Source organism: Microtus pennsylvanicus, chromosome 7 (assembly GCF_037038515.1).
Source record: "Microtus pennsylvanicus isolate mMicPen1 chromosome 7, mMicPen1.hap1, whole genome shotgun sequence".
Taxonomy (NCBI): Eukaryota; Metazoa; Chordata; class Mammalia; order Rodentia; family Cricetidae; genus Microtus; species Microtus pennsylvanicus.
The window spans coordinates 23,140,978-23,155,513 of record NC_134585.1 but is presented as its reverse complement, the minus strand read 5'-3'; the positions used below and the strand labels follow the sequence as shown (position 1 = coordinate 23,155,513).

Here is a 14,536-nt window from a genome sequence, read left to right as displayed (position 1 = left end):
TAGGAGGCATCCATAGCAAGGGGTGGAAGTGCAAAGGCTAGACACATAACAGAGACAGCTGTTCGGTTGAAGCTGGATCACAGGTACATGCTGCTCACCACGCTACCCTATTTTTTTCTTTTGTAAATGCTTCACGCTTTCCACGGTAAAAGTTTAAAATGAAAACACACAAACCTGTGTATAGTAGCAGTTGCCTGTGATCCCAGCACCTGGGGAACAGAGGGAAGAAGATTCATTGCCCATGAGTTTGAGGCCAGCTGGGTTATACTATGAAGACTCTGTTCTGCATATTTTTAAAAATTAAAAACAAAAGACAGAGGCGGGGCTGGGGATGTAGCTCAGTGGTGGAGTGTTTGCCTAACACATTCAAGGCCCTGGGTTCTAGCCTCAATGCTGCAAAAACAACAACAACAAAAACCTTCGTGCAAAGAAATACTAACCTGCATAGTGTCACAAAGGGGAAGTGAGCACCATGACGACTGTGAAGAGACCTCTTCTCACCTAGGGCATCAGGGCCAGCTTTTGGTAAAGTGTAGTCTTGGGTGTCCTGGTGTCAGCCACGTCTCTTTCTGTCTCTTCTCTTCCCTCAAGCACAGGGTGGTGGCGTCCTGGAGGGAAGACCTACCTTTTGGGCACTATGAGCAGCTCAGGCAGACAGCAGTAGCTCCGATTTCCCTCTTCGGCCAGGTGATGGAGGGAGGCCTCAATTGTCAGCCTCTTACCACACACACCTGTGAGGATGCGTGCCCAACCCATCTCCCACAAGCAACCTTGTGGAAGGCAGGAGGATTCTCCCGCACAGATGAGAAAAATGAGAGTCTTCTTTGTTTTAGCTCAAATGGAAAGAGTGAAAGCAACCCCAAGATGACTCCCGGAACCCTAAATCCCAAAGGGGGAGCATACCCAGCCTGCTGCTCTCAAGTGTCCAGGGCAGAAAGCAATATGTTCTCTCCAAATGCCTGAAATTCAGGCTTGGAGACTCCTGTCTGGGTCTCCTAAGAATGGTATCTGCCATATCCGGGAATCATTTATATGAACATGTGTGGTAGTCTGAATGTAATTGGCCCCCCTATTCTCACAGGGAGTGCACTACTAGGAGGTATGGACATGTCGGAGTAGGTGTGGTCTTGTTGGAGGAAGTGTATCACTGTGGGGATGGGCTTGGAGGTCTCATATATGCCTAAGCTACCCCCAAGTGTCATACTCTACTTCCTGTTGCCTCCTGATAAAGGTATAGCCAGCAGCACTATGTCTGCCTGCACGCTGCCATGCTCCCCATCACGATGATAATGGACTGAGCCTCTGAACTGTAAGAGAGCCACCTCAATTAAATGTTTTCTTTGTAAGAGTTTATGTGGTCATGGTCTCTTCAGAGCAATAGAAACCCTAGCTAAGACAACATGCATGCACAAATAAAAATCTACCTTGTACACCAACTTTAATAAGTGGGAAAGAACCATTTGCATTTATAGGTGAATATTTCTGCTCCCTTGTTTTACTTACATTCACTTTTTATAAAAACAAAACCTATGAATATGGGCTGGAGAGATGGCTCAGTGGGGGCTTACCACCAAGTCTGATGACCTAAGTTTGATCAACCCAGGACCTAAGCAGTGGAAGGAGAGAACTGATTCACCTGAGTTGTCCTCTGACCTGCACACTCACGCAGTGGTACATACACATCCCCCCTAATAAAAGAAATGTAAAATCCCTGTGTATCATTAATAGAGGATCGATAGCACCCGTCATAAACAGAAAATAAGAAACCTTAGAAAGACACATGACACTATGTTCAATTCCAGTGAGCAAGATCTTGAACTGGGTTTACTCCCTTAAAAAGAAAGAATCTAGACCAGGGAGATAGGTCAGTTGGTAAAATACCTGTGCAAACTTGAAGACTTGAGTTCAATCCTCAGAACCCATGTTTTTGTCGTTTAAAAGAACAACAACAAAAAAAGTCAGGCAGTGGTATGCTGTTGTTTAAAACAATCAAACAAACAAAAAAGTCAGGCAGTGGTATGCTGTTGTTTAAAACAATCAAACAAAAAAGTCAGGCAGTGGCATGCACCTTTAATCCCAGTACTCAGGAGGAAGAGGCAGGTGGATCTCCGAGTTCGAGGCCAGCCTGGTCTACAGAGTGAGTTCCAGGACAGCCAGGGCTACACAGAGAAACCCTGTCTCAAAAACCAAAGTAAATAATAAATTGGTATGGTGGTGTGCATTATAATCCCAGCACTGATGAGGGGCGGGAGAGACGAGAGCAAAGACAGGCAGGTCCGAGGGACTAGTAGGCAGAATCCTTGATCCCCAGCCAATGAGATATCCACTCTGCCTCAGAGAAGTGGGGGAAGAACACAGATTTTTAAGACGGGGCCAGAAGAACTAGAACGGGAAGCTGAACGTTTCTCCTGTGGATAATTCAGACACTAGAAAACAAGCTACCATCTCCATGCGATGATGCTATGATTCTGGGCTTAGTTCTCTCCCAGGAGTCACTCAGGCACAGCCAGATGCTGACTCTCCATGCAGGGAAATAGTGACCAGAATAGGCACTGAACAGTCCAGTTCTCACATCCACGTTCCAGTATCTCCAGTGGTTCTCTTAGGCCCGTGCATCTAGTGAGAACTATGGGGTGCACCCCAGTGAGTTCATCACAGACATCTCACTTAACCCCGTACCACCTTGCTCGCCATCAGAGCCACCTCTGGTACCTCGGTTATAGGGGAGATGGTCCGCAGAATTTGATGGGCACCTGTTAGATATTGTAGCTCATGTTTGTCACCCCAGCACTTGGAGGATAAGTCAGGAGGATTTCTATCAATTCTAGGCCAGGACTGGAGCAAGATGCTGTCTCAACAAACAGACTAGTATGTGACAGGTACCCAAAGCCATTCACCTGCCTCTGCGGTATCTCCGAGAACCCAGGAAGGAAGTCACTGTTCCCATCCGGCTTTCTTAGGCAAATCACTCAACTTCCAGAGCAGAGTCTGTGTTTCCAAAGGGGTGTCCAAAGAGGGAGAAGATGCTGGGGAAGGGTTCACATGTGCAGTAAGATGTGGGTAATGGTGCCATGGGTTGAGGAAGTGCGGGAGATCTAGGTTCTGCTTAGAAGGGACCCCACCATGTGTGATGAAGTCATTGGCTGATATCTTCCACCCACTGACCTTCCCCCTCACCGAACACCACCCCCTGCACCCCCCAGAGGAGATGAGGGCTGGCAGGGACCAAGTAGCAGCACTCCGGCTTCCCCGTTGGACACACAAATACCAGGATGGTACCAGGGGCTTTTCTCAGTGTCACTGAGCCTCCTGTGTCGACCAACTCAAAGGAACTTTGTTCTCTTTCTGTGAATGAACTCAGATACCACTAAAAGGCAAATGGCAGCCAGTCATAGCCAAGGGAGATCTACAGTCTCTGCCCACCGTCGGCCTTGGATGTCCCTAGAGCAGCGGTTCTCAATCTATGGATCAAGACCCCTTTGGAGGTCGAACAACCCTTTCTCGGGGGTCACATATCAGATATCCTGCATCTTAAACCTTTACATTACGATTCATAACAGTAGTAAAAGTACAGTGATGAATTAGCAACGAAAATAATTTTATGGTTGTGGGGGATCACAACATGAAGAACAGTGTGGTGGCGCATGCCTTTAATCCCAGCACTCGGGAGGCAGAGGCAGGCGGATCTCTGTGAGTTCGAGGCCAGCCTGGTCTACAAGAGCTAGTTCCAGGACAGGCTCCAAAGCTACAGAGAAACCCTGTCTTGAAAAACCAAAATAAATAAATAAACAAATAAATAAAAAATAAAGGGCTGCAGCATTAGGAAGGTTGAGAACCAATGACCTAGAGGAAAAGAAGCATTCGAGGAAGAGAAGAAAGGTCTTGCACAAGTCTCTGCTAATCTCCAGTAATCCTGGATACGCTCTCTAACAAGGTCCAGCTCTGCACATCTGGAAAGAGCAGAGAGGAAAATGACCAAGCAGGAACAAGAGCTGTGCCTGCCTCCAAGGGAGAAGAACTGAAACCTCTGGTAATGCAAAGATTTTCAGAATACAGACAAGAGTACACACAGAAGCCTCTGGAGCCATGACTCACAAAGCCTGTGGCACATGTGCCTCCTCCCACCCTGACATACAAGCCCTTACAACAAGCTAGAAGGTTGAGTTTGTTTAAATAGTCTCTGGCTTCTCAGAGCTCAGTTCTGCATCTAGAAGGGTCTCTTAGGCATACTCATGGATGTCCCAACCTACTCCACCCATCCCTAGACCTCCTCCATGCCTGGGAGAGCCCTGCACAGCCTGCCCATAGGGATATACGTATAGGACAAGGCCTTCTCTGGCCCTCATCACAGGGTCACACCTTTGGCGAGGGACTCAGGTGTCCCAGGGCACTAGAGTATGCTGCAGCGTGGGAGAGGGTTGTGGGTTCCAGGCTGTCATGTCCCTTTGGTCCTACAACTCTGCCCAGGGGATAAGATACAACTATCTCTGAGGGCTTGTGTTAATTTTATCTTCTCATTGCTGTGATCAAATGCTTGACAAAAAGGTACATTAAGGAAATGCTGATGTTGGCTTCTGGCTTGAGGAGATGCAGTCCACCCTACTGAGGAAGGGATGGCTGCAGGAATGGGAGGCAACTAGTCTTACTGCCGCTGTAGTCAGGAAACAGAAATAAATGCTGGTGCCCAGCTCACTTTCTCCTTCGTATCCAGTCCCCAGCTTAGGGGATGGTGCCGCTCTCACTGGGGATGCATCTTTCCTCCTCAGGGGAGCCTTCCTCAAATCATTCTCACAGACATGCCCAGAGGTGCGTCTCCTAGGTGAGCCCAAATCCAGGAAAACTGACGGCCCTGTGACCACAGCATGAGCTAGAAAGCCCTTACACACTTTGCGGTCCATAAGATGTCCTGACATGATCAGAATTTTCAAGTATGCAAGATTAATAATCCAGGATCCTGGGGCTTCAGAGGTTGGTGACTCATCCAGCATCCCCAAATTCTAAACTTCCCTGATTCTTACATTTCCAGACTCAAAGTGGCTGAGCTTTATCCACAGGGTGGAGGAGTGGGGGGCAGGGGAAGGAATGGATCACCTCCCACCTCCTCACAACAGCCCGAGAGGCACCGAGCCCTAAACTGGCATCAACTGGCCTGGCATGTTGGGAGCACCTGACCTCCCACTCTGTCCCTGGGAGTTTAATAAGCAGAAGACGAGCTCCAGACATCTCTTTTCAGAAAGCGGACTTTAAAGAAGCGAGGCCAGACTTCTGCATTTTTAGTCCACGGGCCATTATTAGAAACTGCAGAAGGTTCGGTTTCTGTTTCAGAGAGTGTTTGCTGAGTGGCGATGGCTCATTTCCCTCTTTGAGTCTCAGCAAAGACTCAGCAAAATGAGAAACACTGAGCCTCACCTCAGCAGCTAATGAGCTCCACAGAGCAGGTAAGAGGTGTGACCCCTCTCACCGCAGGAGGTGGCCCTGCACCCTGCCCACCCCGAGTTCCAGCGATGCCTGCCAGGAGTGAGATCACAGCTCTGCATCTAGACTTGCCCCTCAGTCCCCACCCTTCCTCAGCCCCCTTCCTCAGACTTCAGGTGAGAGGGGAACAGGTGGAAGGGTGCCGTGGAGAAGAAAAGCCATGGGGCATGGCACATGGAGAGGCAGGACTTGGCAGTTGGAATTCAGAGGCCACCTGAGTCTGTGACTGTGTCTGCAGAAGGCTGACTGGCCCTGAATGCATCGGCTCCTTCAAGGACTTTCCAGGTGAGCCCTCAGCCAGAACAGGAGCAGATGAAGTCCTTTCACTCCCTCCTGGGCCAGGGGCAAACTCTTGACAAGCCCTCATCCATCTTTTGGAGTACGGTGGTTCTCCTCAGGCAGCATTAGTGACACCCGGAAACTCGTCATCCCACCTCTGCTATGAAATGGGGCCCTGAGGGTGGATTAGGCCCTCTGTATTCTAGCAAGTGCTTCTGAGGCTTCTGATGAGAACTGCTGCTGTGGGAATGGCCACAGACTGGAGGCCAGCAGCCAGGGCTTCAACCTCGGCTGCCTCTGCTGCCTCCAGCTGCATGCCTGTGGCTCACACGTTGGCTCCTCTGAAGTGTCCACGCTATTGCTTGCTCTAGGTGGGATGCAGTATCTGACAGTTCCTTGTTTCTCAGACATCAAACCAGACAGGTGACTTCAAACAGGCCACGGGAGGATGCCACGGGGGCACCTACCAGGCTCTTTCAGATTCAAAGCTTCTGCCTGGGCCAGAGCCGCTCCCTACAGTGTGTGGGAGGTGACTGGATCTTAGCATTTGGCCAGAACTGAAACTTTCAGGAGATTTGCTTCACCCTCTAGTTTCCCTAGAGAGCGTCCTGGTAGCTTTGAGAGCAGAGAGCAGACTCGCTCTCCCACGATGTCCCCTGCCAGCCCTGCCAGTCAAGGCTCTGGACCTAGGTCATCGCCTTGTCTCCATTGTTCCTCCGTACAGAACCAGTGCTGAGGAGGACACGTGACCCTCTAGCCTGGGTGACCAGCCATGTGTGGATCAACTCAATCTTTACAAAAAGCCATGGAGACAGCCACACAAGGAGCCAGAGCTACCGAGGTGTGTCCAATGTCATTGAACAACTGGAAGGACTCTGGCTCAAAGTCATTCTTGAGCCGAAGCCTAGCCACGTAGGTTCCAGGAGCCTGGTGCCCAGGCACACTGGCACTATGCTCCACCGTTGACTCTTTTATGATCTGGTGAAAGCCGTGATGCCTATCCTGAGAGAAGCAAAGGCACTACTGCCCATAACCACAGGGGTTCCATGGCTTCCTCATCCTACCCAGGAACCCCAGATTAAGACCCGAATGAGGCAGGAAGGACACATGATGCCCAGGGTACTAGAGTGCTCTGTCCCCGGTAACATACTTTCTCCAGCAAGAATGAACTTCCTAAACATTCCAACAGCGGCATCAAATGGGGACCAAGTATTTAAGCATCTGAACCTAATGGGGACATTGTCATTCAAACCACTATACTCCACCCTCTGGGCCTCGCAGAGCTCAGAGCCACATCACCGTGCAGTCTTCACTGTACAGCAGGGTGTTGCCACTCTAGCCATGAGCTTGCCTGATACCCATTACTGCATCAGCATCACCCAGGAATGCTCTAATATCCAGGCCTTCTATAACCCAACCCCCACTTCTTTTTCTCCCTGAACCATCACTAGAATTGCTTCTAAGGTGTGTTTGTGGCAATATAGGACTTTTCTACCATGTCCCACAAAACTCTCTTTGCCCCTACTCCTAGCCCAGTTCTTATGAATATGTGTATGTGAGTGTTCACGTGTGTGTGTGTGTGTGTGTGTGTGTGTGTGTGTGTGTGTGTGTGTATGGGTGCTGTGAGCATGTGTGCATGCAGGCCAGGGGGCAACCTTGAAACCATCCATTTTCCTCTTTGAGAGACAGAGTCCCTCACTGGCCTGGAACTTGCGGCACAGGTTAGGTTGGTTGGCCTGCGGACTCTGTGGACCTGCCGGTTTCTGCCTCCTTGGTGCTAGGGTGACAAATGTTCTGAGGGAGGCCCACATTGTCAGAACTCAGGTCCTTGTGCTCACACGGCAAGCGCTTTAGCCACTGTGTTTACCTCCCTGCCACCCAGAGCCCGGAATAAAAGTGCCTAGCCTTACAGCACCTCATTTCCAGAGCCCATTTCTGCCTCTGCCTACTCACATAAAATCAAACAAACCACAGCGTGGACTTAGGGGCTTCTGAATAATAGAAAGATATGCCTTACCATTCTGAAGACCAGGAAGTCCGACACTAAGGCTGCGGAGGTTTCGTCCTGGCATCTGCTCCCCACTTCACCGATGACCATCTTCTTCCATGATCCTCACTGGAGAGTATGGGGGCTCTCCTGGGCTTCTTTCCATCAGCCACTGATCCCATTCATGAGGACTCTACCTCCTTTAGGCAATCACATTTGAGATTCCCAACCTCCTGATACCATTGAATTGGGGGTTAGGGTTTCCATCTATGAGTAGGGGCCACATTCCGTCTAGGGCACCAGGTGCTAGTCTGATGTAGTTTGTGCATGACCATTGTCTCACAATGGTTGTGCAAGAGGCTTCATGACAGTCACAGTGACAGATTGAGAAACAAGAGGTGGACATTGAACTGGCCCATCACATGGCCAGGAAGAGGAGAGAGTGCAAATCCACACCACTGGACTGGACGATGGCCAAGTTCTTGTCCTGAGGATGGGACCTGTTTTTTTTTGTTGTTATTGTTGTTGTTTGTTTTGTTTGTGCTCTTGGTGCAGACAACCATTTCCTAGCTTAGGCTTAGCAATGTGAATGAGCTGGCTTGTCTGCGGGTCAGAATGAGCGGCAGCTCAGCTCCCATGTCTCCTGACTCCAGGCTGGGCGTGTCTGGGAGGCAGACCCAGAATTGGATGTGTTGGCATAGACAGCTGCCACCAGGCCTGGAGCTGAGCAGGGGTGAGTACTGAGCACTGGGCAAACTACAGCCACCCAGAAGGAAGTTGCTGGGCATTGCAACAAGCTGACTAAGCAGCAAAAAGTGGAAGAAAACCAAGTTTGCTGAGGGCTGAGAACATGTCATCTTTGCCACCATCATTCGGAGTCAAGCTCAGAGCAGGCTAATTTGTGGTCACCGTCTGAAGCAAAGGGTACTCATATATCTATCATGTGGCCGAGGCTGGGGGGGCGGGGAGCAGGGAGCTGTGTACCTGCCGACAGTGCCTGTAATGTGTGCTGCCATGTCCAGTGTGGGGGAGATGGGAAGTGGGCATGTCACTCTGTGACTGTCATGGGACTGACTGCTGTCCTTAGAGACAATGAATTGAGATACAGGAAGGCTGACTTGCAGCCTAGTGAGTGTGAAACTTTTTGACACCCACACTGTTCCCACATTCCACTGCCCATGCTGGAGTGACAGACATGGCAGTGGCTGGTATGGTGGAGGAAGGGCACACGGGAGAAAACCGGCCAGTGCCTTAGCAATCTCAGATCCTTTGCCCAGCAAGTAGATAAGGATGTGCTCTGGGCTGGGGCAGGATTGAAGTGGCCCCTGGCCAGCAGGGGTCTAACCAGCTCATCTCTCAGTTCAACTTAGTCAGCAGCAGGCCAGGGTTCTGAGCAATATATCCAGATGGCAGACAATGGCAAAGAGCAACGGACATAAAGATCCAAGGAGGAAAAGGCAGTTAAGTCTACTGCTTGGGAGGCTGAGGCAGAAGAATCTTGAGTTTGAAGCCAAGCTGGGCTTTCATAGTACACCCTCTCTCAAGGACACAAAACCAGAACCATGGAGAAAGTTCAAGATGAACCAGGAGAGACAGAGAGGGGGGTGGGTAAGGACTTGTGAGTCTAGGAAGAACTAGGTTTGATCTCTAACTACGTTATTTATTAGCTGAGAGACCCTGGGAAAACTGCTTAATCTCTCTGAGCCTTACTGAGTTCATCTGCAGCTCAAGACAGGGGACCTACATAGAAGAATCCCCTCTACAGCAACATTCCTGAATGTCCGAACTGCTTATCCAAGGACACTGTGGTCAGAAGACTCAAGACTGGGAGAAAGGCAGCTAATCCCATGCACTGCTCACAGCCTGAAGTCCTGTGTCTGCCCCCTGCCTGGAACTGCACTTTTCTTTCCCCCTCCCCTCTCTGAGAAGGATGGCTCTTTGGGAATACACCCACTCAGGTGAGTCCCAAGGAAAAAACCCTGCCAGCCTAGCAGCCACTTCTCCACTATACCCAGGGTGGGCATGGATTCATCCCTTTGTCTGGATGCTGTCAAACCACAGTTGACACCACCTTCCCATCCACTCAGATGCTACCCTCGTCCCTGAGAGCTACCCCTTCACCAGAGCATGGAAGAACAGTTCACCCCTGACACACACACACACACACACACACACACACACACACACACACCACGCTGCTGTTTTGCTTTAACCATATGGCCCACTTGTAGCATACCCAAGGTTGGAGTGAGTCACCAGTTAGACCCACATCCCAAACCATCCACAGCACACAGCATTACACGGGTCAGGGAAGGGGGGTGGACAGGAGAAGGAGGGATGGAAGGTAAGGTTGTTTTTTTCTCTTCTTTGTTTTGATGTGGGTCCCCTCTGTACACTGTGAATACCATTGGTTAAAGAACTTCCCTGTGGAGGGAAGAGAGGTAGGTGGAGAAAACTAAACTGAATGCTGGGAGACAGAAGGAGGAGTTAGTGAGAAGCCACGTAGCCCCACCGGAGACATATGCTGGAACTTTACCCAGTAAGCCACAGCCACGTGGCGATACACAGATTAATAGAAATGGGTTAAATTAAGATGTAAGAGGTAGCCAATAAGAAGCTAGAGCTAATGGACCAAGCAGTGATTTAATTAATACAGTTTCTGTGTGGTTATTCCAGGCATCTGGGCAGCCAGGAAACGAACAAGTGGCCTTCTTACTACATTTGTTTTGTTTTTTACTAGGTTCAAATTTAGAAACCCCCTCAAGGGTGTCTTCTCCCATCCTTCAGTTGGAACAGGAGTGTGAAGCAGAAGACAGCAGGGAACATAAGCTGATGCCACTGGGGGGGATTACAATGCCTCCCATTTAATCAGCATCTACAGGACCCCCAGCCCATGCTCCTCCATCGGCTCATGGCTCAGAGAGTAACCATGACTGGGGATGAGCTCTTCTCTGTCTGCAGGAACCTTGAGAAAGGACAGTTGGTGTGCTGAAGTGTCATGGTTCCCAAGCCAGAGGAATTCTCCCAGAGGAATGGTCTCTCAGGAGCCCTTGTCATCTGTCAGACCAGTACTCAGCATCCATGTCACTCCACACATATTGAATGTGAGGGGACATAGTCTCCCAGGTGGGGTGACAGAGTCTGGAGGTCCTCTTCTGAGACTGCCCCAACTGAAACTGCCAGGAACTGAACCAGAACAAAGCAACCCCACTTTCTGCTGAGCAAGGGTCAGCACTGCACTGACATCTCAAAACCCAAGACAGCAAAAGTGACAGCTGGCCCGGCTGGGCAACACCTTAGGCAGGACCTCTTCCTGCCCACCCTCACCTCACATGCTTCCTCCCTCTCTGGTAGTTGTATGATCTTTAGGATGTACAGACAGTGGGCTGGTGGAGGAGGGAGTCCCTGCCTCTCCCCTGAGGTCACAGCTGTCTGAACCTGTTGCCCCAAGCAAGGTCACAAGCCTACACTCTAAAAGGGCTTGCTGCTAGCCTCCTCTGGCTCAGCATGGAAGGGTCTCACTCTTACTGGTTCTTCAATAGGATGATGGTTGATCTCCATTGTCTATGAGGCTAGACTTAGAATTGCCATGGAAACACATGTGTCTGCTAGGATGTTTCCGGAGGAATACAACTAAGAAGAGAAGACCTGCCCTAGATGTGGGCAGCACAGTTTCAACACGTGGACCAAGGTCTGGACTGTGCACACAAGGTGATCAGCCAGCCACTTTCACATCTACTGCTGTGCCTTTCCCACCCTGATGACAGGGACTGGGTCCCCTTAAGACTGTGAGCCAGCAGAAACCCTTCCTTCCTTAAGCTGTTTTAGTTGGGTATTTTGTTACAGCAACAGGGAAAGGTAGTGCGCCCCAAGCCCTTGGAGGTTCTTGGACCTGTCCCTACATCCCTCCAAATCATCCAATCTTAGCATACTCTTTTCTGCCAAGACATCAACTGATGGAGATATCAACAAAGCTCACTCACATCAAGAACCCCAGTATTTATTATGCCCTTGAACCAAGGGCCCCAACAGGCTGTAAACATGACTGTCAAAAAGACTTCCCCTGCCCTAAACAGGCTACAGAGTCACAGGGTCCTCATCTGGGGACCAGCCTACCAGGCCCAGTCCCTGACACAGAGAGAATTCAGAAGAACCAGGCCTCAAGCAGGAAGGGTTAGGAAGCCTGCTTTGTAGGGCTTTCCAGATGGCTGGTCAACTCTTAACCACGGAGCCCGGGGATCAGCACATACTTGGGCTCTAAGTCTAAGCACTGGCAATTGCAGAGGGGACCTCAAATCCAGGAGTCTCTTTCAGTATAGGGACCACTAAAGATTCTCTCCCTCCCACCCTGTTGTCAGTTGGAAAGAATGAGACTGGGTTCTGACCTGTGACAGCACTGGTTAGACACTTCTTAATAATAAGTTAGGCTACTTATTAGCCACAACATACCCTCTTTTTACAACTGTATTTTTTTTTTTTTGAGACAGTGTCTCATGTAGCCCAGTTTGGCCTCAAACTCCCTATGTAGCTGAGGATGACCATGAACTTCTGACCCTCCTGCTTCCACCCCTCAAGTGCTGGGATTACAGGCTTTCACTAACACGTCCAGTTTATGCAGTGCTGGGGGTGGGAGTCAGGGCTCTGTGAACGTGAAACAAACACTGTATCCTAGCTACAATTGTATCCTTCAAATGGCTCTGGAGTGTTCTCTTGAAGTGTTTGGAATGTCTCAGGGGTTTTTGTTTGTTTTAGCTTATTTTTTGAGATAGGGTTTCACTGTGTAGCCAGACTGGCCTCGAACTCCCAGCAATCCTCCAGCTCAGCCTCCTGAATGCTGAGATTACAGGTACGAGCCACCTAGCTGGTCTATGTCTGGAATGTCATCCTGTGCAAGGATGTGGCTCAAAAGCACCCTTAGAGAAAGGCAGCCTGAGTGGGCTCTGCTCTGCACCAAACGAAACACCAGCCCTTTGCTTAACACCATCTGAGACCTCGGCTCACCCTGTGCATCTGTCTCCCAAGGGCCCAAGCCTCACGCAGTACCCACATTCTTGCTGCCCCTCCTAGATAAAGTGTTCAAGAAGGGCTGCACAGGCAGAACCCAGCATCAAGCCCACACACATATAGAAAGACATCACCACACCGGTGGCCTCAGCCAGCTCCCGGGGCACGATCTTGGGCCCGTAGATGAGAACCAGTGTGCTGAGGTAACCATTACTGAGCCCCAGCAGGCAGGTGAAGAGCACCGGGTAGATGTCGGATTGGAAAAGCACCACAGTCAGGTGTGATCGTGGCTGGTAGTTACAGAGCAGGAAGAGGGGCACAAGGCAGACACGCAACAGTGCCAGTCCGGGGAGCACCTTGCTCCGAGGACCTGGTACCTGGATCCAGGCTGTGACCTGTCGGCCACAGAGGTCGGCAAAGTTGAAAAGGAGGAAGACGGTGAGGGGCACAAAAAACTTGGAGGTCCACGGAGAGCCGGTGCCCTTGTGCGTGGACTGGATGTTGGTGGAGATGGCAGGGAAGATGAGGGCAGTGACAAAGTAGAGGAAGACAGTACAGAACCCAAGGCCAGCTGTCTTCTTCAGGATAGGTCCCAGGGGTGGCGTGTGTACCAAGTGTACCACTCCTGACCCAGGGCCTACCGAGGAGTCACCGGGAGTGTCCTGTGATGGGTCGTCTTCACCAGAAACCACGTGGACTGGGGCAACCGGCCTCATGTAGTACCTGTAGAGGGACAGCGACAGTCAATGGGTCACTACAAAGCCCATCATTCAGCAACTCCAGGGACACAGAAGGGGAGGCCTGGGAATCTGCTTAACCACTGCGGGACTCAGAATAGCCCTAAGAGATCCAGCAGGCAAAGCCTAAGCCCTGGGAGTCTCTCGTCCAGAATCTCACAACATGATATGGAAGGGACAGGTTGTTAGAGATGGCCTGTGTTCTCTCTAGCCAGCCTGCCAGACTGGACCCCAGTCCCTGGATCAGAGGTGGTGACCATACCATGAACAGGGACAGGAAACTACCCAGGATCACTGCACAGTGAGTGGAGGCCCCAGCCTGGTTTTGTTTTATGCTGGAAAGGAGAGGTTTAAGTAAATTAAAAATTAAAAAAAAAAAATAAGAACTAGTTGGGCGGTGGTGGCACACACTTTAGTTCGAGGCCAGCCTGGTCTATAAGAGTTAGTGCCAGGACAGTCAGGGCTGTTACACAGAGAAACACTGTCTCAAAAAAGAAAAAGAAAAAGAAAGAAAAAAGAAAGAAAGAAAGAAAGAAAGAAAGAAAGAAAGAAAGAAAGAAAGAAAGAAAGAAAGAAAGAAATCAGAAATATAAAATGTAAGCAGAGTGTGATGGCTCAGGCCTGCAACCCTGGCACTTGGGAGGCTGAGACAGAAGGATTGCAATGAGTCTGGGGACCTGTCTCTTATACAGTGAGCTCCTGTCTCCAAACCAAACAACTAAAATGGTGTGGCTGAGGGGTAACAGGGTATGGGGTGTGGGAGTGTGGCTCAGTTAGTAGGGTGTTTGCTCAGCATCTGTGAGGCCCTAGATTTGATCCACAGGACCACATAAACCAGACAAGGTAGCTCATATGTAATCCTGGCACTTAGGAAGTAGACGCAGAGGAGACGGAAATTCAAAGTTATTCTTAGCTACACAGTGGGTTGAAGCCAGCCTAGACTACACAGTCCATTCCAGGGTAGCCACAGAATGAAATCCTGTCTCAAAAAGTAAGCAAAAATGCCCCCCCCCAAATCTCTGAGAAATTTTACATAAGTACATACACACACGTG

General features: G+C 50.1%; 1 protein-coding gene across 1 annotated transcript in view; it reads right to left on the bottom strand.

Annotated features, from left to right (window-relative positions):
* Window positions 1-10,449: 10,449 nt before the first annotated feature.
* Window positions 10,450-14,536, bottom strand: part of Slc29a3 (solute carrier family 29 member 3) — a 33,980-nt gene continuing 29,893 nt past the window's right edge. The window contains exon 6 of the mRNA XM_075980178.1: window positions 10,450-13,468. Within this exon, the coding sequence (XP_075836293.1) occupies window positions 12,805-13,468 (664 nt within the window). The 3' untranslated portion in view covers window positions 10,450-12,804. The remainder of the gene's footprint in view (window positions 13,469-14,536) is intronic.